Source organism: Cherax quadricarinatus, chromosome 3 (genome assembly GCF_038502225.1).
Source record: "Cherax quadricarinatus isolate ZL_2023a chromosome 3, ASM3850222v1, whole genome shotgun sequence".
NCBI lineage: Eukaryota > Metazoa > Arthropoda > Malacostraca > Decapoda > Parastacidae > Cherax > Cherax quadricarinatus.
In genome coordinates this window covers 27,156,543-27,183,113 of record NC_091294.1, presented here as the reverse complement: position 1 = coordinate 27,183,113, position 26,571 = coordinate 27,156,543, and the positions used below count along the sequence as shown (strand labels likewise).

At 40.4% G+C, this 26,571-nt stretch overlaps 2 protein-coding genes across 2 annotated transcripts in view; one reads left to right on the top strand and one right to left on the bottom strand.

Annotated features, from left to right (window-relative positions):
- Positions 1-7,517, top strand: part of LOC138853423 (uncharacterized) — a 65,682-nt gene extending 58,165 nt beyond the window's left edge. The window contains exon 3 of the mRNA XM_070089911.1: positions 7,142-7,517. The gene's annotated coding sequence lies outside the window, so the exon portion shown is untranslated. The remainder of the gene's footprint in view (positions 1-7,141) is intronic.
- Positions 1-24,161, bottom strand: part of LOC128706535 (oligosaccharyltransferase complex subunit ostc-B) — a 46,032-nt gene extending 21,871 nt beyond the window's left edge. The window contains exons 1-3 of the mRNA XM_053801455.2: positions 23,869-24,161; positions 19,109-19,182; positions 9,583-9,800 (exon numbers count right to left, since the gene is read on the bottom strand). Coding sequence (XP_053657430.1) covers positions 9,583-9,800; positions 19,109-19,182; positions 23,869-24,010 — 434 coding nt within the window. The 5' untranslated portion in view covers positions 24,011-24,161. The remainder of the gene's footprint in view (positions 1-9,582; positions 9,801-19,108; positions 19,183-23,868) is intronic.
- Positions 24,162-26,571: the final 2,410 nt, after the last annotated feature.

The following is a 26,571-nucleotide window of genomic DNA, read 5'->3' as shown; positions in this document are numbered from 1 at the left end:
AACATTACTGTTACCCCTTTCTTAGCTCTAACTCTCTCAGATACTCCAGATTTAATCCCATTTATTTCCCCCCACCAAAACTCCCCTACCCCCTTCAGCTTTGTTTCGCTTAGGGCCAGGACATCCAACTTCTTTTCATTCGTAACATCAGCAATCATCTGTTTCTTGTCATCCGCACTACATCCACGCACATTCAAGCATTCCAGTTTTATAAAGTTTTTCTTCTTCTCTTTTTTAGTAAATGTCTACAGGAGAAGGGGTTACTAGCCCATCGCTCCCGGCATTTTAGTCGCCTCATAAGACACGCATGGCTTACGGAGGAAAGATTCTTTTCCACTTCCCCATGGACAATAGAAGAAATAAAGAAGAACAAGAGTTATTTAGAAAAAAGAGAAAAACCTAGATGTATGTACGTATATATATATATATATGCATGTGCGTGTCTGTGAAGTGTGACCAAAGTAAGTAGGAGTAGCAAGATATCCCTGTTATCTAGCGTGTTTATGAGACAGAATAAGAAACCAGCAATCCTGGAATCAATAATTGCCAAGGCAATTCATAGCCATCTTGAAAGGTATAAATTGATTAATGAATCTAAGCATGGTTTTACAAAGGGGCATTCCTGTCTTATGAATTTACTAACTTTTTTCACTAAGGTATTTGAGGAGGTAGATCATGCTACTTAATTTGATATTGTGTATATGGACTTCAGTAATGCTTTCGATCGAGTTCTACATCACATGCTGTTGAGGAAACTTGAGGCACATGGAATAGGAGAAATTTTTTCCTGGGTAGAGGCATGGTTGACAAATAGGCAACACAGAATTTGCATAAATGGGGAGAAATCAGAATGGGGGCATGTCACAAGTGGTATTCCACAGGGGTCAGTGTTGGGCCCCTTGTTGTTCACAATTTGCGTAAACGACATAGATGAGGGAATAAATAGCGACATGAGCAAATTTGCTGATGACGCCAAAATAGGCCATCCAATTCATTCTAATGAGGACATTAGAGCACTCCAGGATGATTTGAATAGACTGATGCAATGGTCGGAGAAGTGGCAGATGCAGTTTAGTACAGACAAATGCAAAGTTCTAAATGTTGGACAGGAAAATAACCATGCCACATATAAACTAAATAATGTAGATCTTAATATTACTGTTTGCAAAAAGGATTTAGGAGTTCTGGTTAACAGCAATCTGAACCCAAGACAACAGTGCATAAGTGTTCACAATAAAGCTAACAATCCTTGGCTTCATATCAAGAAGTATTAATAATAGAAGTCCTCAGGTTGTTCTTCAACTCTATATATCTTTGGTTAGGCCTCATTTAGATTATGCTGCATAGTTATGGTCACTGTTTTACAAAATGGATATAAATGCACTGGAAAACATACAAAGGAGGATGACAAAGTTGATCCCATGTATCAGAAATCTTCCCTATGAAGACAGACTGAGGACCTTGAATCTGCACTCTCTAGAAAGACTTAGAATTAGGGGAGACATGATTGAGGTGTATAAATGGAAAACATGAATAAATAAAGGGGATGTAAACAGCATGCTAAAAATATCTAGCCTAGACAAAACTTGCAGCAATATCTTTAATTTGGAAAAATTCAGATTCATGAAGGATACAGGAAAGCACTGGTTTGGTAATAGAGTTGTGGATGAGTGGAACAAACTTCTGAGTATCATAAAAGCTCAGATATTGTGTAGTTTTAAAAACAGGTTAGATTAATACAAGAATGGGTGTGGGTGGGTGTGAGTTGGACCTGACTAGCTTGTGCTACTAGGTCTGATGCCGTGCTCCTTCCTTAACTCTTTGTCGGGCAGAGGCAGTATGGAAAATTTTCTAGGGGTGATTACGTGTATGTACCTCAACATTATATACATACAAGTAATCTCACTGGGAGACAGCCATATTGTTTACCGTAGTCACCCCGTGTAGACATGTGAGAAAACTTAACCCCCCTTGGTCACGACAGGTGGTTCCTTTGACCTCACAATCTTATCCATATCTATCCGAGACCAGTATGGATTGGACAGCACCCACAAGTACGGTGCTACTAATTAATTGTGGACTGTATAGATTATATTAGTGTAACTGAATGAAGGGGGGAGGGGTAGGCCACACATGGATATATCCATCAAGGATAAACACTTGTACATAATCTCACCACTTACCAGATATTCTCTGGTGGTCACTTGATGTAGCTGGATCACTCATAACCTATCCAATTATAACATACCTAACTGGCCAGTATCAGTCTGCTATAACTAGAAGAGTTACTTAACTGTGGGTGATTGATACTCCTTATTTCCTCCATTCACCATCTCATTTCGATGTCCTGCTACACCGACACGGTTCTTATTCCAGCAGGACGAGGTATCCGTTGGTCTGTCCCGGTTTAGAAGTCGTGATTCCATAAAACTTCGCTATCCTCGGGACGAGAACCACGCGTTCACTCGTAGCAGGGCGATTTATTTCACTTCCCGCATTCTCTTAACTTAATGTTATCATCACTGATTACATTACCATTCACAAGACGATTTAACATGTCATAATTATTATACACATTGGAGGCCACTCCATTAAGATTTGAGACCGATGAGTGATGATTAAATCACGGGTATTTTTCCCCGGGACACAGTCCATGGCGACGCGCCAGTCACCACCGGTCCTACCATTATTCACTCATTTTACCACCTTATTACAGTGGTCCCATAAATCACGTTCCCTCACTCTCCAACAGGAACAGTTACAACACTTCTTATGAAATAAGGCCTATGTTAATCCTTAGGCTGCCGTGAACGCCAATTTCCTGGTTCCATGCTTTCCCAGCCTCCTCACTATATTCAAAACACTCCCCCCCTCGTGCCCCAGTTCGACCTATACCCCCGCACATCCGCGCATGCGCAAAGGGAACTCCTGGTTCTATCCTATTTTCAAATACATTTTTGACCCATATAGACACATTAAACACCTATTAGGCACTATAGTTTCGGAAAATTAAAATATTTTCCACACTGCGGCCGGGCGGAGGTCGTTGCTAGATGACTTACATAATGTGGAGTACAATTTTCCCATCTTCACTGGCCACCTGGCTTGGGAACTCCAACATTGGTATTTACATAATCACCCATTAATTCTTTCCACCTGTTAACTCCTCAGGTAAGGCTCCATCCAAAGCACACTCAAGCCTCCATGCTTCTGGTATTAACAATTTCCCTCTTATTGTAAGGTGTGGCACTAAGTCTATGCTCTCGAGGTTAATTTGTTGGGCATACTGGAATTATGAGACTTTAACAATAACAAGTCTCTCTCAGTATCCCAAGTCAGCCCCAGCACATTACTGCATATAGGCACTTAAACTCCATGGCCATCCATATTTATTGATCCCTCAAAATGGACTAATTACTGTTCCATTCTCTCAGGGGCATAAGCCTATGCTCCCTGGGTTAATTTATTGGGCATACTGGAATTATGAGACATTAACAATAATAAGTCTCTCTCAGTGTCCCAAGTCAGTCCCAGCACCTTACTGCATTATTTCATTAACCCCTTCACATATCCTCATTAGTTCCTCTTCAGTTGACGTCACACCCGGAAATTGTCCACCTAAGATTATTTACCCAATTACTTCGCTCAGTGGACCACCTGTGCACTTAAGGTGTGCATTTATCGTCGCCTGAAGTAAGAACTATTTATTATTTAACTGTTTATTAATTATATCATTATAAGCAGTCAACAATTTTGGTGTCTTGCTAAGTTCGCAGAGCTGGGCCCTTTAACTGTCCATACGCCATCCTATAATTAGTAGGTAATTCTGGACGGTCAAGCTTCCACGGAAGTCGCACCCAGTAATGTCCATATTCACATTTAACATCCTTCAGGTATTGTTCCTGAGTAAAGGAATCATTTGGACTTTCCTCATTTATATTAATCCCTATGCTGTCCAGCTCCCACGAATTAGACTGGTTCAACACCATTCTCGATAGAAGAATACTTGTACTGGGTTGACCCTTTATGAGTAAGACACCATGACTGTATTCACTACTTCCTCTAGTCATTATTACTAGGCGGTAGTTTGCCATATATTACATGGCCTGTACCAGTGTTGAGGAGAGTGACGTCGCATGATTTTGGATTTATGTCATTTATCCTGAATTATTACATCCAACTCCGGCAAGGCTACCTCAGCTAGGCCATCATTATTGCCATTAGCTGCAACCTTTACGTCAGTCACTGTAGTGTCAGGGTTATTAACATTATCATTATTGTCACCATTATTATAAGACTTACATACAACCCTGCACATAACTGTATGGTGCCTTCCCTTGTTGCATTGACAGCAACTGTTCAATTTGGTATGACAATCCTTTACATTATGATTGTCTAGACATCTGATAAATCAGTCAAGTTCTTTCATTCTTTCCACTTTAATATCCCATGAATTATAGGCATTACAATTTGTAGTGAAATGAGTACCCTTGCAGAAGAGGCAGTCTCTCTTTTCCTTGCCTGACCTCTTATTAACTGGGTTACCCTTACTGAGGTACTTATTCCTCTTACCTCGATGTGAGGAACCACTATTACTGATTCCTGTCACTTGATATGTGCCTATTTAACTCTTAACTATGATTATTACCACTGGGATTATTTTTCCCTTTTGAGACTTGACAGATACTTCAGAGTCGTTATGTGTTATATCCTTAGAACTGTTTGGCTGACTGGTCTGCAATTGAACAATTAATTCTTGCCGACCTAGTCTGATTTCCTCCAGACCGTACTCTGGAGGTTTTGGCAAACACACCCTTTGCATTAATAGGTTGATCAACTGCCTGGCTTACACCCTTTAATTTATTCACAGCCTTACTTTTACAAGACAGTTTTTCTTCCAATTCGTAATGCTGATTAATTAAAACATTCATTTCCATTCCATCTGCACAATTCTCCAGCAGATCTCTTTCACAGTCTTTAAACCACAATTTGTACCAATCAAATCTACTCTCTAAAGCATCTAAATGTAACTTTAATTCATTAGGGTTCACGGTTCTTTGATTCATTAAATCAAGTGCCTTCGTCACATGGCTTTTAATAGCCTGTAATGATGCTTTCATTACTCTAAAATTCACGGACTTGTCAGCCACATTAACTCCATCAGATCCAGTCATGGTTAGAGAATTATTAATCACTGATTATACAACTTAAGTAGGCGCCTTATAAGAGTAATTCTTGCACTTTACTCTTGTATAAATCCTAGCCACACATGTGCTAGCAATTAATTGGGCTAATTATCATCCACCACACGATCAATTAAACTTGTGTACCCTATACCCACTTCCTTCAATCAGTCACCTAATTATTAAGTAATTAATTCAATTAATTTTTTCACTGATTGCATCCGGTTCAGGAAGGACCAGCAGGCAGATATGGAAAATTTTCTAGGGGTGATTACCTGTATGTACCTCAACATTATATACATACAAGTAATCTCACTGGGAGACAACCATATTGTTTACCGTAGTCACCCCGTGTAGACATGTAAGAAAACTTAACCCCCCTGGTCACGGCAGGTGGTTCCTTCGACCTCACAATCTTATCCATATCTATCCGAGACCAGTATGGATTGGATAGCACCCACAAGTACGGCGCTACTAATTAATTGTGGACTGTATAGATTATATTAGTGTAACTGAATGAAGGGGGAGGGGTAGGCCACACATGGATATATCCATCAAGAAAAAACACTTGTACATATCTCACCACTTACCAGATATTCTCTGGTGGTCACTTGATGTAGCTGGATCACTCATAACCTATCCAATTATAACATACCTAACTGGCCAGTATCAGTCTGCTATAACTAGAAGAGTTACTTAACTGTGGGTGATTGATACTCCTTATTTCCTCCATTCACCATCTCATTTCGATGTCCTGCTACACCGACACTGTTCTTATTCCAGCAGGATGAGGTATCCGTTGGTTTGTCCCGGTTTAGAAGTCGTGATTCCATAAAACTTCGCTATCCTCGGGACGAGAACCAAGAGTTCACTCGTAGCAGGGAGATTTATTTCACTTCCCGCATTCTCTTAACTTAATGTTATTATCACTGATTACATTACCATTCACAAGACGATTTAACGTCTCATAATTATTATACACATTGGAGGCCACTCTATTGAGATTTGAGACCGATGAGTGATGATTAAATCATGGGTATTTTTCCCCGGGACACAGTCCATGGTGATGCGCCAGTCACCACCGGTCCTACCATTATTCACTCATTTTACCACCTTATTACAGTGGTCCCGTAAATCACGTTCCCTCACTCTCCACCAGGAACAGTTACGACACTTCTTATTATGAAATGAGGCCTATATTAATCCTTAGGCCGCCGTGAACGCCAATTTCCTGGTTCCATGCTTTCCCGGCCTCCTCACTACATTCAAAACACTCCCCCCCTTGTGCCCCAGTTCGACCTATACCCCCGCACATCCGCGCATGCGCAAAGGGAACTCCTGGTTCTATCCTATTTTCAAATACATTTTTGACCCATATTGACACATTAAACACCTATTAGGCACTATAGTTTCGGAAAATTAAAATATTTTCCACAGGCAGTTTTGACTGCCTTTAAACAAGTGCACCTTTACGCATGTCATCTTACTCGTGCTGCGCATCTGGATTCCCGTTCTTTAATTCTGACCAATCACAAGCCTTCCCTGAGTCGCTTCAGCTAAGTGGTGATGGCATTTGCCGGCTTCCCATTGGTTGAGAGAACAAAATGTAAACACTTGTGGCTTGGCGTCGCCCAGAGTGGGTTTTTCCATCTAGTGTCACTAATATACTTTTGATTTTGCCCTCTACAATGTCGGTAAGTACTGATTGTTGTGTTTAGTGTGTACATGAATAGTTTAGGCATATTTTGATATATACATAAAGTCCGTGTGAAGTATACTGTGAGTGTAGCATGCAGTTGGAAAAAGTGCAACAAAAGAAGGGCAGTCAGGACTGCCTCTGCCCGAGTAGGGACATAGTCCACTTTCAGTAAAATAAATATTTATAAAAAAATTTCTGCTGCATATATGAATTCGGTAGGTGTCTGGATGTATACAGAACGTTTTTATTGTCCTTCCAGATCAATGAGAAATTGTTTTATGGGGAGCCCTCCAGCACCAGGTCAAAATATGTCTGCATTTTGGATGACAGTGACTCATAACCAGAGGTAGATGACCCTGAATTGGTTGATAGTGGTGATGAATACTTGCCACCAGATGCAGAGGTGTCAAGTGAAGACGAGGAGGAAGAAAGGCCAGCCAAAAAGCAGAAATTAGTCAAGAAAAAGAGAGGCATTACGATTGAGGAGTACCCTGATGAGGAACATATTTATGACGATCTTGCTCTTCAAGGTGAACCTAAGTGGTCCCAGGTTGACCTCCAAAATAACCCTTTGCCGGCATATGAACATGAAAAGCCTCTTCAAATTAGGTCTCCATATCAGTATTTTTGTGATTTCTTTATTCCAGACATGGTAGATAACATAGCATTTCAAACAAATTTGTATGCCAAGGAAAAAAACATAAATAATAATTTTGCAACAGATTCTGAAGAGATCATGAGGTTCATAGGTATTTTGTTGTTCATGGGTATTATTCAATCACCATCACTCGAAGACTATTGGGCAGGTTCATTTAGGATCACCCAGGTTGCAGAAGTCATGGGGTCTAAGAGGTTTAGGTTACTTAGACGTACTATCCATTTCAATGACAACACACAAAAGGATAATGACAGATTCCACAAAGTAAGGCCTCTTTACACTGCACTAACTAATGCTTGCTTGAAAGTTCCAACTACACCCAAGCAATCTATTGATGAAGTCATGGTTGGTTTCAAGGGTAAAACCACTGGAAACCTAAGGCAGTACATCAAAACGAAACCAGACAAGTGGGGTTTCAAACTTTTTTGTCGTGCAAGTGAAGATGGAATCATACATGATATACTCATGTATCAAGGCACACCAACTTTTGACAGCCATCCCATAAAGCTTCAACAGGAAGAAGCTAAACTACCAATAAGTACAAAGATTGCTCTGGTACTTGCAACAACTCTGAACAAGACCAACACATCAGCAATCTATGCTGACAATTTCTTTTCAAGTCTACCTTTGGTCAAGGTACTAAGAGATAAGTATAACTGCAGATACACTGGAACAGTACGTGAAAATAGATGTGGTAAGCCAGATCTGATGCCTGTCAAACAAATGGAAAAGAACATTGTGGACAGGGGCAATTTTAGCTTCAAAACCAATGATGGTGTCCTTGTTGTAAGATGGAAGGACAACAAAGTTGTGACTTTAGTGACAAGTGATGTAGGGATCAATCCTGTGAGTCTTGTTGAAAGATATAACAAGGCTACAAAGTCCAAAAACGAGTTACAGTGCCCTGCAGTCATCAAGAACTATAATGCAAACATGGGAGGTATTGACAAAAGTAACATGTTGGTGCATCTGTACAAAACACCAATGAAATGTAAACGTTGGTACATGCGGCTGTTTGCCTATGTTCTTGATCTTGCTGTTGTGAATGCATGGCTTGTTTACTGCCATGAGTGTCGATCACTAAATGCCAAGTGCATGCCATTGAAGCTTTTCAGGAATGAAATCTCTGTCAGCGCAAGGTCTAAAGGCCAAAAGTATAGACGCAGCACCCTAAGAACATCTACAAGACCTTCAAGTAATTCACCATGTACTTCCAATGGTGTCAGCATGGTGACAGCTCTGCATGGCCAATGTGCAGAAAGGCCTGATGACAGTGTGAGGCTTGACAAAGCTCTAAACCACTGGCCAGTGTTAGGGAAGTCGCTTAGTTGCAAGTATTGCAGCAACTCGAAAAAATTTGTCACAACCGCATTCTACTGTTCTGTATGCAAAGTAAATCTTTGCATAAAGAAGGCTAAAAATTGCTTCATAGACTTCCATTCTAGCAATTAGTAATATACAATGATTGCTCTTCCTCATGAATCTCAGGAATATGGGACTTGAAAGTTTTATCCCTTTGCAATGTGTCCTTGTTGCTATTTCTTTCATTTTTATATTTTTCTAATACTTACAAACTGTTTTGATACAAGTTCCATTGATGTTTTTGATATTGTATGTTTGTATAATAAATTTTAAAAATAGTTATTGGGTGTTTTATTAACAATTGCAAGTTTGCAACATTCAAATTTATACTCCCTATTTCGGGCATGGGCGAGTTTAACTGCCTTTCGCAGATTAGCAATTGCTCGGAAACTAACCATCAGAATTCCATTTATATGGCCTCATTCATCTTATATTGAGTTACTCTATCCACTCTAAAGGAGTTAAGTGTGAAATTCCATTATATCAGACATTGCCCGACAAAGAATGTCACCTGACCTGACTAGGTTAGGGCATTGGCTTAAGCCGGTTGGAGAATTGGACCTGCCTTGACTGGGCCAGTAGGTCTGTTGCAGTGTTCCTTCTTTCTTATATTCTTATGTTTTTGTAATACAGAGTTATATACCTGACAAAGAAAACCAACCAATTTAAGTAATACTTACGGAAGTTTGATCTTCATAAATGCATAACATGCAATTGCTGCAATGATGATACAGGCAAATCCAATAATGATGAGGAGGATACGGTTAAGCTTGGGTGTTGAGGGGGAGTGGGTTTGGTCAAGAACAATAAAACCAATGCCACCCAGGGCAAACATGAAAGATGATGCCAACCCTTCCATGATGTATTGGCCATTTACTCGATATGCCATAAAAGCAACCTGCAAAAAAATTAATACAGTACAGAGCTGAGAAAATGCATATATGTGTACAACAGAAAAACCTTGATTTAATGAACCCCAATGTAACTGAAACTGGACAAAATTTGTGTCCAAACATGACTGTTAAATCCAGAATTATTCATTACTGTTACGGTCGACTGGGTAAATTGATCCCATATTTACTGGATAGTCTCAAATCTAAAATTTCCAGTATTTGTTATACAGTGGAACCTCGGTTTTCGTGATTAATCCATTCGAAAAAGTCTGATGAAAACTGAATCGTATGAAAACTGAAGCAATATTTCCCATAAGAAATAATGAGACTCTCCGACCGCGGGTTCAATCCCGGCCGGGGTATGGTATGGTAAGAAATAATGTAAATCTAATCCGTTCCAGACACCCAAAAATATTAACAAAAATACATTTTATAGAGAAAAGCTATAGATTTACATACAGAAAAGAATGAAAAATATAAATGACTAATGAAATGGATAAATGAACATTTAACATCACTTTTACCTTTATTGAAGACTATTGTTGGCATACGGAAGATGGTGAGGAGGGGAGAGGGAGGAGAGGTTATCATTTGGGAGGGGAATCCCGTCTATAAGGAATTCAGGCATCAAGCCCTATCCGGGGTTACTTCCCTTCTTTGTCTTTTACTGGCACTAGGACCAGCTTGAGAGTCACTGGACCCCTGTTACAGAAAAAGTCTGTCCAGAGAGGTCTGTTTCTGGCATCTCTAAGATTTGCCTAAAATGCAACACAGCATTGTCATTGAACATGTTGCAGACACGGCTTGCAACAGCTTTGTAAGGGTGATATTTCTCCACAAAACTTTGCAACTCATTCCACTCTGCACACATGTCCTTAATCACTGAAGAGGGCACATTCTCCCCTCTCTCTTCCTCCTCCTCTGAAGTAATTTTCTGAGCTGCAGTCTATTGCTGTTTCAGTTGAAGGTCTTGCAGCTCTGCAGGCATTTTCTTTGTGAGATCCACATGCAGCTGCCTTGCCTTCTCACAAATTATTGCCTCCAAAACACTATCTCCTGCTAACTGTTTTTTGTTGATCCACACCAACAACAACTTCTCAACATCTTTGACTGTTTGTGATCTCTGTTTCATTAGCACATTTACCCTTTTCGCAACATCAGCTTCCTTGATTTCTTTTTTCTTTGCCATGATGGAACTGATCGTTAATGCAGACTTCCCGTATATCCTGGTGAGATCGGCCACATGTACGCCACTTTCATAGTTTGCTAGGAGTTTCTTGAATTCTATCACGTTTCTTGCCTTCTTTATCAAAGGGCTGGCACTCAGAACTTTCTTTGGCCCCACGACGGCTTATTTAGCAGTCGCACTCAATAAACAAGCACAAAAAACAATGGATTATTATGAAATGTTTCAGATGAATGCGTGGGGTGATGTTCACTCAACGAGAAACAAAGGCAGACTGAGTCACGAATGAATGGGATGCTTTGTGTGAGCGTTCGATTCCAGGAAATGATTGGCCGAGTCACACAGGCAGGCAGACGAGTTTGGTACGGACCATTTTCAACTGTACAAAAACCGAGCAGATGTACGAAAACTGGGACAAAATTTTGATGAAAAAAGTCGTCAAAAACCGAATCAAACGAAAACTAGGGCATACGATAACCGAGGTTTGACTGTACTGGAAAAACAATCTTGTCATTTGGCTTACTAGACACCCTCTTTCTCTAGTACTTCGTTAAAGTAAGGTTTCACGGTATAGCAATCCTTTGTTTGCAATTTTTTTCTTCAATTTTTTTCACTCTATACATTATTAATTCAGAATAAAAAACAGATTTTCCAGTGCATCAGAGATCAGTGCAAGCTTTTATCATTTCTATTAAGTATCCATGTAATTTAGCTGGTCACTTTTTACTACTTTTTGCATGTTTTCTTAGGCACAGTGGAAGCACTATGTTTAGAGATGCACTGAAATATAGGAAAAACAATGTTTGGATTATTAACCCCTTCTGTATAAATTACTAAGTTTAAAAAGAAAACCTCTTGTTTTCATTTTAGGGTCACCCTGCCTCAGTGGGACACAGCTGGTTGAATAATAAAAAAAAGTACAGATTAGATTACCTTTAAGCTTCCCCCATCCACCCTATATAGCCCATACACTAGAACTGTCCTCATTAAGGTTAATGACCTTACCAATGAAAGGGGGAGGAGGACAGGATAAGAGAGAAATTTAACTACAGAGACATAGGTACTGAGAAAAAAAATAGGCAGAAGGCTGGATGTAATCACATGTAACAATGAAAATACACTTGCACAAAACCCAGGCTCAAGAACAGATGGGTTAGGGCAATGTTGGGGTCTCCCTGACACTTATAATAGGTAAGAAATGTTAAGTTTTTTAATGAGGAATAAGCTCAGGTTATGTAGGAATGGAGTACAGTACTGTTCAGTAAAACAAGGCCTTAGACAGGAATATTTGGAAGAAATGTAAGTTGTCACAATTGCTCTAATGTTGATTACAGTGCTTAATGATACAGTATTCATGCACTTCTGGAAAAATCAATTAGGGAATGACAAAGAGGTAGAAAAGTGTAGAAAAAGACAAGTGTAACAGGATATTTATTGAGGAAATTTTTTTTCTCAGAGCTTTTTCAATCCAATAAAAAGAAAAGAATAAGAAGGTACTGTATACAGTATATACTACACAGCCTCTCCTCACGTAACTACAGAGTTCCATTCCTAAGACCTCAGTGTTAAATGAATTCGTTGCTAAGTAAGGAGCATACTATAATGGTAGTGAGTTTGTGTCAACCATCACTGATATTGTTTTAATGTTACCTTTGCAACATTTATACGATTTCTGGTATACAGTAGAACCTCTGCTTACGAGTTTAATCCGTTCCATGACCTTGCTCGCATCTGGATTTGCTCGTTTGCAAAGTCAATTTTCCTCATTTAAATTAATTGAAAAACAGTGGTACCCAGAGTTTCGGCCATAATTCGTTCCAGAAGGCTGTTCGAGTGCCATTCCCGAATGAATCTGTTCCCATAAGAAATAATGTAAAATAGATTAGTCCATTTCAGACCTTAAAAAATGCACTTACAATAATACACTTACATAATTGCAAGAGTTGGGTGCTGTACAAAACTCGGAGTACCACTATACAATTACTGTAATTCGTTCCAGCTCTTAGGAGGCATGACAAGATACTTCAATAGTATTTTGCTAATATCATCTATACAGCTTATTTATCACAATTCATCTAGTATGACATAATAAACAATAGACACAATAGAAACCTGATATATACTCTAGAATGAATAAAATATGTCATTATGTGACAGGTGGAGGTGGCCACAACCGCTCCCACTTTGTTGTAGTAAGTACTGCCATCTAGTGAAGATACTTGTCTAGTTTCCTCTTGAAGGCTTCAACACTTGAAACATTGCTGGAACAAGTGTTGAAGCCTTCAAGAGGAAACTAGAAAAGTATCTTCACCAGGTGCCAGATCAACCAGGCTGTGATGGATATGTGGGGCAGCAGGCCTCCAGCAGCAACAGCCTGGTTGACCAGGTGAGCACTAGACAAGCCTGGCCCATGGCCGGGCTCAGAGAGTAGATATACTCTCGAAATTCTTCAAAGGTATATCAAAGGTATAGTGACAGCCTTTGGAAGCCATCTATTTTATAATTATTATACAGTACATTATTATTATACACGTATTATTATTTTACATATTATTAATATACAGTGGACCCCCGGTTAACGATATTTTTTCACTCCATAAGTATGTTCAGGTGCCAGTACTGACCGAATTTATTCCCATAAGGAATATTGTGAAGTAGATTATTCCTTTCAGACCCCCAAACATAAACGTACAAACGCACTTACATAAATACACTTACATAATTGGTCGCATTTGGAGGTAATCGTTATGCGGGGGTCCACTGTATTATACTATTATTATATGTATTATTATTATTACAATATAAATAATTTGTAATTTTTATTCACACAAAAAAATAGAAGATTTACTGTTATGCAGACTGCATTATTGTAATAATTGCATAAATAATGTCAACTCATTCATGACTGCATATTGGAATGGACAGTACGTCATTTGTTTACTCTTGAACATCGCCAAAGAATCAAACATTTCTGATACTTTGAGCTCAATTTCAAGGTACTTTTTGTCATGAAACCAATCAAAATCATATCTATTTCTGTAATATATCTTCCATTCTATCAAATGAAATAAAAAACCATACGAAAATACTGCTAAGGGGCGGCTAATGGCTGAGAAGTGAACTCCGTTATTTATGATCCGATTTCTTTCATTTTTGGTGTACCTTAACCCTTTGAGGGTCGACAGGCCCTCTCCGAAACTCGTTCTCAGGGTCGGCCAAATTTCAAAAAAGAAAAATTATTTTTTCTTATGAAAAAATAGAGTTTTTTTTTTCTAAACATTATAGGCTAAACAAAAAAATTTTAACGTCAATACTTACCGAGATATGGAGGCGTGAAATTTGCCAAAATTGAACAACATATGGTAACATCGCCGACTGCCGTCACCCAGTATTTTTCTTTTTACTTTTTTATGTACTACTTTCAATTATTTTTCAATTTTTCTTTTTCTGAGTAACTTTTATGGCCTCTGAGGCCAACATGATCAGTATTTTGTAAGTTATTTCTTTTTCAATACTACACAATAAGGGCGTAAACACTGTTGTCATTATTTTGTTTACAGAAAATATTTACACAAACAAATGATATGAAATGTTGTTTATTACTATTTTTCTATATTTTATATACACATATACAGTCACAGGGAATGTTTCTAGAAGTTCTGAAGCCTGTGGAACTCTTTGAAACATGGTGTCATGCACAGTGGAGTTTTACACTCCTCACACATAAAACGAGTGTCTCTGCGTTGTTGTGTGCATTTTTTTGTATGTGCACAGACGTAACACCTCTTCTGAGCCTTTTTCTTCAAAGCAGTAGCAGGCAGTTTTACCAGGAAGTGATCACCATGCTTCAGACGAGCAGGTAGTTGTTGAAAATTTGGTGGGCGGTCAATTGCAGGTGCTGTTCCTTGGTACTTGAATACTATTTGTCTGATGACAGACAAACAGAATTCGCCGTACTGTGATTTGTTTCTGGTGCTCATCTTATACATATTATAAGCATTGAGCATGGAAATGTCCAGAAGATGAAAAAACAGTTTGATGTACCACTTATAACTCTTGCGAACACAATCAGCAAACCCAATCTGCATGTCACATTTGTCCACTGAACGCATGTTGAAGGTGTAATCAATCACAGCTGCAGGTTTTAGAATGGGTTCATTTCTCTCTCTATGCTGCCTGCCACTGTCTGCCATTTCATTAGGGTGAATTGATGACAACAGTGTGACATCTCGTTTGTCATGCCACCGAAATGCCATGATGTCATTGGCAGCAAACGCCTGCACCTCACCTCTACGAGTGCCAGCGTCAAACCTGGGCATATGTTTCCGATTTGCACGCACTGTGCCACACACATCTGTCATGTTCACTCGCAAAAAATCACTGAGTGAGGGGCTTGTGTACCAGTTATCTGTATATAATATATGCCCCTTACCAAGGTATGGTTCTATCATTGTTCGAACCACATCACCTGAGATGCCCAATAACTTCCTGGTATTTTGCAATGTATAACTTCCAGTGTACACAATACAGTGGACCCCCACATACCGATGGCATCACATAGCGATTAATCCGCATACCGCTTGCTTTAATCGCCAAAATTTTGCCTCACATACCGCTTAAAAACCCGCTCACCGATTTTCGTCCGAGACGCGTCCAATGTGCGGCCTGAGCCACGCTCACATGTTCCGCCGGTGGCATTGTTTACCAGCCAGCCTCCGCGGTAACATCCAAGCATACAATCGGAATATTTCGTATTATTACAGTGTTTTCGGTGCTTTTTCTGGAAAATAAGTGACCATGGGCCCCAAGAAAGCTTCTAGTGCCAACCCTACAGCAATAAGGGTGAGAATTACAATAGAGATGAAGAAAAAGATCATTGATAAGTATGAAAGTGGAGTGCGTGTCTCCGAGCTGGCCAGGTTGTATAATAAACCCCAATCAACCATCGCTACTATTGGTGGTACAGCTGCTGCTGCTGCTGCACTGTCAGCTGCTGCTGCTGCTGCACTGTCAGCTGCTGCTGCTGCTGTAGCATCGTCTGCTGCTGCTGTAACATCGTCTGTTGCTGCTGTAGCATCGTCTGTTGCTGCTGTACCACCGTCAGCTGCTGCTGCTGCTGTAGCATCGTCTGCTGCTGCTGTAACATCGTCTGTTGCTACTGTAGCGTCGTCTGTTGCTGCTGCACCACCGTCAGCTGCTGCTGCTGCTGTAGCATCGTCTGCTGCTGCTGTAACATCGTCTGTTGCTGCTGTAGCATCGTCTGTTGCTGCTGTAGCATCGTCTGTTGCTGCTGTACCACCGTCAGCTGCTGCTGCTGCTGCTGTAGCACCGTTGTTGGTGTGGCTTATTGAGAATACCAAGAAACAATTAACCCCAGAGGATTTGCCACCCAGGATAACCCAAAAAAGTCAGTGTCATCGAAGACTGTCTAACTTATTTCCATTGGGGTCCTTAATCTTGTCTCCCAGGATGCAACCCACACAAGTCGACTAACACCCAGGTGAACAGGGAAAAATGCCTGGAACTAGTGCTCATATTGGTGAATTTAAAGCCAGCAAAGGTTGGTTTGAGAGATTTAAGAATCGTAGTGGCATACACAGTGTGATAAGGCCTGTTCTGGAAGAAAATGCCAAACAGGACCTACAGTACTCAGGAGGAAAAGGCACTCCCAGGACACAGTGTCTCATCAGTCATTGCTGCATCTTCAATAAAGTTAAGTGTCATTTATTCTTCATTTAGTAGACTAGTACATGCACAATATATACTGTGCATGTACTACTCTACTATTGTGCATGTATCCTTCTCTTTGTGTGTGGGAAAATGTATATTTCATGTGGTAAAATCTTTTTTTTTTCATACTTTTGGGTGTCTTGCACGGATTAATTTTATTTCCATTATTTCTTATGGGGAAAATTCATTCACATACCGATTATTTCGCATAACAATTACCCCTCTTGCACGGATTAAAATCGTTATGCGGGGGTCCACTGTAATATCCAATACCAGACCACTGTAACAATCACAAAGCACAAACAACTTTATACCAAAGCGTTTCCTCTTGCTTGGTATGTACTGCTTGAAAGAGAGTCTTCCTTTGAACAGAATCAAAGACTCGTCAATTACAAGCTTCCTGAAGGGATAAAAATGCGTACTGAATTTCTGTTTCAGATACACAAACACATTCCTAATCTTATATAACCTGTCAGTTCTGTCAGGCCTGGTTTTATCTGAGAAGTGAAGCATACGTAACATTAGCACAAATCGATTCACTGGCATTATATCACTGAAACCTGGTGTTGCAATCAGGGGGTCTGTTGACCAGTATGATTTCACTTTGTGCTTATACACATGTGGCATAAGCATTATTGTGGCAAAGAAAAGATACATCTCAGCCACAGTTGCCTCCTTCCACTGGTGTAGACGTGATTTTGGTGAAAGTAATGTGTTTCCATGGTATACTCGTAGTATGTGTTGCTTTCCATGACAATACTTTTCATCAGTGGTTCGTCAAAGAATAACTCGAAACATTCCAGTTCAGTGGCATTGTTCCCAAGTGCACAAGATGGCCGTATTCCACTTTGGCTGTCATCAAACTGGTGGGGATTTGGAACAAAACTGACAGCTTCCTGCCAATCCCAGGTGCGGTCTGCTGGTGGGTACTGGACAATGACAGGTGGTTGTGGTTGTGGAGGCTGGTGTGGTGGGTGAGTGGGGGATGGTGGCCTTTGTTCTAGATCAGCTGAGGCAGCGGCGTGGGTGGCAGCGTGGGTGGCAGCATGGCCCACTGCTGGTGCCTCACCGCTGGCACCACTACCACCACGCACATTTTCCATCCCAATTGCAACAGTATCTTCGTCATTTTCACTGTCTGTTCCTGTTGTACGGCCACGGGATGTACTCCGAGATACACTCCTTCCCCTTGGTATAACATATGGCACACTACCAGAGCGCATATATCGTCGTATATACTGACGCTTCACTGGGGAATATTGCACTTCACTATCACTACTGGAACTAGTTTGAAGAGCTTGTAGTTCATATTCACTATCACTATCATCACCCATGCTCTCATCTGAGTCTGGGATTTGGGAAAATAGAAGTTTCCTCTTGGGTTCTGGAACAACTGAACGTGAACAAGAGGGCCCAGCACCAGAGGTGGAAGGCTGAGGGTCGTCTGGGTTTTCCTCACTATTACCGATATTATGGTCATTAGTTTCGGTCAAAACCTCACTAAAACCACGAAACTCATCTTCACTGGCAATTCCATCACTATTAGAACTGTCACTGGGGAACAAAAGTGTCCCAATTCGCCGAGGAGTGAGGACCTTCTTACCACGAGGCATGGTGGACATTGTTTACTAAGAGGGCATTCCCACAATGCACCACTGGGTCCCAGATTTTTTTTCTACCGCGCACACCGACCACGCAGACCCATTCTCTCACACCTAGGCCTACCAGCCTTTTCGCGCGAGATTTGAGGCCGCTAGAATTTATGCGTACTAGTACGTCAAAAACCCCTACGCGTAAGACGTACTAGTACGACCAAAACCCTCAAAGGGTTAAGAAGCATCTTTCCATCATACAGTGCCCAAGTTTCAATACGATAGTCCAACAAACAACTGAGATCCAATTCTCTAGATCAAGAGTAATAGCCCCTCACCAGCGTCAAGGAACCTCCCTCGAGACCCACTCACATCTGGAAATTTCGCTCGCGTCTGGAAGCAAAAAATCGACTGAGCGACTGTTCGAATATGGAAAAATTTGCATGTGGATGCACTCATAAGTAGAGGTTCCACTGTATTTTTAAATGTTTATACAGTAGTATACTGTATACTGAAATAAACAGAATAGAGGAAATCAGCTCTAATACACATTATTTAGGTATGAATACTGGTCAGATATCCTGTCGTAAGTCCGAGGAGTTGGTAAATGAGTACATCGCTAAGTGAGGAAAGGCTGTACTGAATAATGGTCAAGAAAAGCAGAGGTCTGGTACTGAGGGCCAGTGTCACTGTTCATGTAATGGCAGTGTCTTAAAGTAGAATTAATATTGCTAGAAATTATATTCGTACACCTTACAAAACACTAGATATCAAGAGCATACAAACTTTGGTATACTGTACTTACTGGGCGCGAGTGTCCATGTTCATCTGTGGTGGAGCCAACACTAGGAGGTTCAACAATAACATCATAAATTATTCCTGGAAGTTGAAAAGCAATAAACAAATTATGATTCTTAAAATACAAAGTACAGTATATTAACCTGTATTTAAAATTTCAACAGCATTCATATTTAATGGCAATGTTATTAGTTGGGAACACAACAAAATTCTCAGAAATCTGTACTGCATTCATGTAACAAAGAAATAAATATTTGAATTTAAGCTTGATGTGATTTATTTCCCTTTAATTTTTCAAAGGGATCTAGATATTCATTAGGGGTCCCCATATTTACCTCATCCAGACATGCTTGTATTCAATTCATACATAGTAAATACAACTACTACACTCATAGGAGGAAGCACTAAACCTATAGGAGTCATACAGTACCTAGGGAAATGAAAGGTATTTAGGTTTGATCCTAAAAATGGAAATCAGGTTCAATTCCTTGGATCAAGAGCCCCTTGCTAGTATCAAGGAACCTCCCTTCAAGGGAGAGTACATATAATTAAAATTCATTCTTCTCAAAATTCTTATAATTTAAAAAGAAAATAAACACATGACATTATACTGCATAAAGCTGTATTTATTTCTGACAGACATGTCTGTTTTTTTACTGCATAATTCCCAACACTCAAAACAAGCTAGATGCTTCATTCTTCCATAATGCCATGATATTGTTGGTTGCTTAACGAGATTAAAGCCTATTGACCACACTAGGATTATTAACCCTTTGAGGGTCGACAGGCCCTCTCCGAAACTCGTTCTCAGGGTCGGCCAAATTTAAAAAAAAAAAATTATTTTCTCTTATGAAAAGATAGAGAATCTTTTCCCGATCATAAAGACACCAAAAGTTTGAAATTTGATAGAAAACTTACGGAATTATGCTCTCGCAAAGTTAGCGGTCTCGGCGATATTTACGCATCGGCGATTTTGCCCACTTTGAGCCCCATTTTCGGCCAATTTCACTGTACTAGTCGACAAAAAACATGAATATTTCGCTAGAAGTCCATTTTTTCTATCGAATGGGTGCAAGAAACCACCCATTTATAAATTCAACTATCCAGTACAGTGGTCAGAATTTAGCAATTTTGCCAATTTCACACAAATTTCAATAGATGCCAATTTCCGAATAGGGTCCAGAATAAACAAGAAAGACACTCCTGGCACTAAAATGACATTTCCTCTAGTCATTAGTCACGTCTCAAGGGCCCTCTTATATCCTTTTGCTTTCCACTTTGAATTTTTATTCTCACAAAAAATATAAGATTTACTGTTATGCAGACTACTGTATTAGTGTAAAAAATGGTATAAATATTATTGGTGCACTTGTAAAAGAATATTAGACTCACCAGTTGACGTGTATTGCACGCTTGGCACGATTTGTTTACTTTTGAAGTTTGGTAAAAATCGAACATTTCTGCTACTTTGAGCTCAATTTCAAGGCACCTTTCATTGTAAAACCAGTCAAAATCATCTCAATTTCTGTAATATGTCTTCCATTCTACAAAATGAGACCAAGAAAACTAGAATACAACAATAAATACCATACGAAAATACACTGCAAAGTCGCTGATTTATTAAAAAAAAATGGTCAAAGTTTTTTTTTTCTCATTATGCACTGTGTGCTGCAGGATTTTTTTTTAGACTGTGCACACTGACCACATAGACCCATTCTTTCACATGAAGGCCTACCAGCTTTCTCCCACTAGATTTGAGGCCGCTAGAATTTATGAGTACTAGTACGTCAAAAACCCCTACGCGTAAAACGTACTAGTACGACCAAAACCCTCAAAGGGTTAAGGATGCACGTAAAATTTTCACCACCAGACAAGAATACAGTAGTACCTCAGTACTTGAACTTAATTCGTTCCAGAAGGGTGTTCGAGTGCCGATCTGTTCGAGTACCGAACGAATTTTTCCCAAAAGGAATAGTATAAATTAGATTAATCCATTTCAGACCCCCAAAAATACACTTACAGAAGTATTTTAACATGAAGTTTACAAGCCTAGCCTGCATAAATCTAAAAGATGAAGGTCTCAAAAACACTATCACCAGCTAACTGTTTTTCATCGATCCAAATCAATAAATTTCTCAACCTCTTCAATTGTTTGTGGTCTTTGTTTCATAACCGCTTTCACTCCTTTTGCAACACCAGTTTTTTTAATGGCCTCTATTTTTTATCGTACAGATCATAGATTTCGCCACACAAAACTCGATAACAAGATCAGAGGCGCAGGCACCACTTTCATAATTCGTTATGAGTTTTTTTTCACCTCTATTGTGACTCGAACCAATTTTCTTTTTGGTTGGCTGTTATCACTAATTTTCTTAGGCCCCATAAAAAACACCAAAATATGCGAAGAAACATGAAATAGTTTACAGCGAAGTTCAGTAAAGTTTTGCACAGGGCAACAGCTGTGGGGAGACTGATGCACATTGTTTGATCGAGTGCTGAGCAAACGGTTAACTACCAAGCATTTTTTTTACTGAACAAAGCATTCAAATAATGAATTGTTCAAGTTGGGAGCTGTTCAAGTACCAAGGTATTACTAAACTTTAATCACTAAAATATGGATTAAACTCTTAGAATATATATATGCCGAGAGAAATAAACAACCAGGGTTGCCAATTTAGTGACTGTAGTTAAATTTATCTACCTTTGATGTGATTCAGTTACTACTTTTTTTGCATCTAGCAACTTAGTGACTTTTAATTCAATATGGCGATATTTTTAATATTAATATTTTTTTTCAGAATAATCAATAAAATATGCTCTACTGTAGAAATGTTATTGGTATGAGTTATTTATAATCACATTAACAGTTTTTTTTCAGCTACTTTTAAATCTTGTTTAGAAACTTCCAAAGCTGAATTTAGAGACTTTTAGTTTGCACGAGTTGACAAACCTGAAATAAATCTGTGTATATATCCTGTCCCATGACATGTTAACCCTTTTGCTGTCACATACATAGATCTATGTCACTGATGCCAGTGTCACTCGCCTAGAGCTACATATGACTCATGGTTCCCTCAAATATGCTGCAAGTCGAAAATCTTGGCCTATACATGAAAGAATGAATCCATGCAGCAAGTGTGCAAAGTATAAAATAAATCTTGCCCCATGCAGTGCATAATGACCTTGTCTGCATGTAAAACAGTGACTTTGAGGTGTTTTCTAGGGTAGTTTTTTATGGTCTTACTGACTGGAAGACATGTATATACTTTTAAAGAAGTGATGATTTTGGTCAATTTCACTCTGGAAATAACTTGTAAAAGAACTCAATGGTGGAAAAATTTGATTTGGTGATTTTTCATGAGGAAGGTTAGAGAGCCCCTTCCTCCCCTGGCCTGTTTTATAGGCTTTTTACTAGATCTTTTTCAATTATTGGGATAGTCAAAACCATGACCAATCATTCTTGGTAATATTTTATTATCCGAGAAATGGGATAAAAACTCCAATTTGTCTGTTGACGGAGGATGAAGGCAAACACCATCAGTCACCTACCTTCTTTCACTAAGAAGTATGAAAGCAGGATGAAGACAGACACCAAGAAGTGTGATAGCAGGATGAAGGCAGATACCATCAGGCAGTCACCAAGAAGCATGATAGCAAGATGAAGCCAAATACCACCAGGCAGACACCTACCTCCTGTCACCAAGTATGATAGTAAGATGAAGGCAAGACACCTACTTCCTGTCACCAAGAAGTATGGCAACAAGATGAAGGCAAGACACCTACCTCCTGCCCCTAAAAAGTATGACAGCAGGATGAAGGCAAGAAACCTACCTCCCATCGCTAAGAAGTATGACAGCAGGATAAAGGCAAGACACCTACCTCCTGTCACCAAGAAGTATGACAGCAAGATGAAGGCAAGATACCTACCTCCTGTTGCTAAGAAGTATGACAGCAGGATGAAGGCAAGACACCTACTTCCTGTCACCAAGAAGTATGACAAATGAAGGCAAGACACCTACCTCCTGTTGCTAAGACGAATGACAGCAGGATGAAGGCAAGACACCTACTGCCTGTCACCAAGATGTATGACAGCAGGATGAAGGCAAGACACCTACCTCCTGTCACCAAGAAGTATAACAGCAGGATGAAGGCAAGACACCTACCTCCTGCCCCTAAAAAGTATGACAGCAGGATGAAGGCAAGACATCTACTTCCTGACAAGAAGTATGACAGCAGATGAAGGCAAGACACCTACCTCCTGTCAGCGGGATGAAGGCAAGACATCTACTTCCTGTCACCAAGAAGTATGACAGCAGGATGAAGGCAAGACACCTACCTCCTGTCACCAAGAAGTATAACAGCAGGATGAAGGCAAGACACCTACCTCCTGCCCCTAAAAAGTATGACAGCGGGATGAAGGCAAGACATCTACTTCCTGTCACCAAGAAGTATGACAGCAGGATGAAGGCAAGACACCTACCTCCTGCCCCTAAAAAGTATGACAGCGGGATGAAGGCAAGACACCTACCTCCTGTTGCTAAGAAGTATGACAGCAGGATGAAGGCAAGACACCTACCTCCTGCCCCTAAAAAGTATGACAGCATGATGAAGGCAAGACACCTACCTCCTGTCACTAAGAAGTATGACAGCAGGATGAAGGCAAGATACTTACCTCCTGTCACCAAGAATTATGTCAACAGAATGAAGGCAAGACACTTACCTCCTGTCATCAAGAAGTATGACAGCAGGATAAAGGCAGATACTTACCTCCTGTCACTAAGAAGTATGATAGCAGGATGAAAGCGAACACCACCATGGGTGAGGGCATGGTGATCCATGATGGCTTCTTCAACTTGAGCTTGGGCAGCTCCAGCACGAAGAAAGGGATGCTATAGAGAGCGTCCAGCATGATGCCAGCTTCCTCCACCACAACCAAAACAACAACAAATATGTCTCTTATCTCGTGCTATTGGTCGAGCGCCCACCAATCACAGCTTGGAGTGAACCTCATTCGCCGACTGTAAGCCAATCGCGACTCTCAACGCGTCTTGTCCAGTAGTTGTTGTTGTTGTTGGGGTTTATAGGGCCATTGACAGCATGCGCCGTATCGAGCCCTGCCTTCCAGCGCTCGGAATAGGAACCTCGACCAAAGTGTAAGTTTTGGGTGTTGGAGAATCCGGTGGTGTGAATCATTACATCATCAGCAAAACTAATCATGTAATGATGGGGCTGGCTAGGCATAGTATTAAGTAAGGCATTAACTAGAATATTGAAAAGAGTGGGACTGAGCATACCTCCCTGTAGGGTTCCTAATTCAAAGTCTTCAGTTATTATTCTATGCCCCTGGAACAACGCAGAAGACTTTCTGTTGGACAGGTAGCCTTTAATCCAGCGGAGAAGCCATCCTCCAACATACATTCTGGCAAGTTCACTAATGATTACATGTCGGTTGGCTGCATCAAAAGCAGATTTAAGGTCAAGGAAGGTAGTGTATGAGTTGTCAGTGTGCAGGTTGAGAAAGGTGGATATGCAGTCATGCACGCTCCTTCCATGCATGAAACCATGCAACCGGGGAGATAAAAATTGTTTGATTCTGTATGTGAGACGATTAAGAATCATTCTCTAAAACATCCTTAACCATGTACTAGCCTCGTGTCAGGACCTGGGGTTGATAATCTCTACTGATAAAACAGATACTCAATTGGCGTCCTCCTCGACAGAGAGGCACAGTTCGCTAGATCCAGTTGCATGATGGGTCTCTTCTAGAATATGTAACCAGATACAGGTATCTAGGCTGTAAGGTCCCACTAGCTGGACCTGTTGTAACGAGACTGTCCCAATACAAAGAAAGGCTGAGAGCACTTAGAGTTGTGGCAGGGTTTCACCGCCCAGGTATGGTGCTAATGTCAAATTTGTGAAAATGTTGTATCTTGGAGGTGCTGTCCTGGGAGACAGTAATGGTGAAGCTGGAGATGCTGTCCTGGGAGACAGTAATGGTGAAGCTGGAGATTTTGTCCAGGTAGTCGGGAATTATACGTAGGAAGGAATACATATAAATGACCTCATAGGGGACAGGAGCCATAGTAGGGAAACAAGTGTAGTCAAAGATAAGATAAAACCAATATTGCAAACTAGAAATACCGCAGGAAATAGCAAACAAGAGGACTCCACTAGCAATAGTGAGGATATATTACCAAAAACAACTGGTGGGAGCTCCATTGTTGGTGCTAGGGAGGATAGAAGTAAGACAGGGAAACATGCACCAACAGGGAATACAGTCACAGAAACCCAAGGCAAACGGAAACCAAGCCTGTGCACATACTATGCACTTGGTATCTGCTGGCATGGAAAATCTGGAAAAACAGATGGGACGTGCAGCTACGACCACCCTAGAAAATGCCATGCCCATATGACAACAGGAAAATGCAAACTCCCTTCCTGTAAGCTTTTTCACCCTGAACTGTGTACCTCTTCAGTACAGGAAAGACTGTGCTATAACTTAAACTGCTAGGCATACCATCTAAAGGGGACAAAAAGATACAAAACATCCAGGCCATGGGAAAACCTGGGTAGCCACAGCCACTCAAGAGGGAGAGGTTTTTTAGTGCCAGGAAGGAAAAAAACTGGCAGGAAATGGCAGAAATCGTACACCAAATCCAGTCATTTCTGGAGTGGAACCACAGTCGATGGCCTCCACTCCAAACCAACAGATACAGATACTAATGCCGGAAAAAAAATCCCCCCCCAGTACCAACAATACCACCAGTCCGATAACATTCTTCTTGGCAAATATACAGGGTCTAAAGCCAGCAACAAACAACAAAATACCTTTCATCCGTGGACTGCTTGCAGAGGCAAAGGCAATGTTCGCGGCTTTCACTGAGACCCACACATAGGATCACTTGGACAACGAAATATGGATCCCAGGTTACAACCTATACAGATGTGACAGAGTGAACAGGCAAAGGGGGGGGGGGTTGGCCTGTACATTGCAGAGTCACTTGTTTGCACAGAACTGCTTAATGCCTCAAATGATGTAGTGGAAGTTTTAGCAGTAAAGGTCGAGAACCAAAACCTAGTCATTGTGGTAGTCTACAAGCCTCCGGATGCAACATCCCAGCAATTCCAGGAACAGCTGTTAAAAATTGACCACTGTCTGGAAAATCTTCCAGCTCCTGCACCCAACATCTTGCTCCTGGGGGATTTCAACTTAAGGCACCTAAAATGGAGGAATATAGCAAATAATATTGTTGCAGTAATAACACCAGGAGGCAGCTCTGATGAAAACTCACACTCACACGAGCTTTTAAATCTCTGCACAAAATTCAATTTAAACCAGCAAATAATAGAGCCTACTAGACTGGAGAATACACTAGACCTCATCTTCACTAACAATGATGATCTGATAAGAAATGTCACCATATCAAAAACAATATACTCAGATCACAACATAATTGAGGTTCAGACATG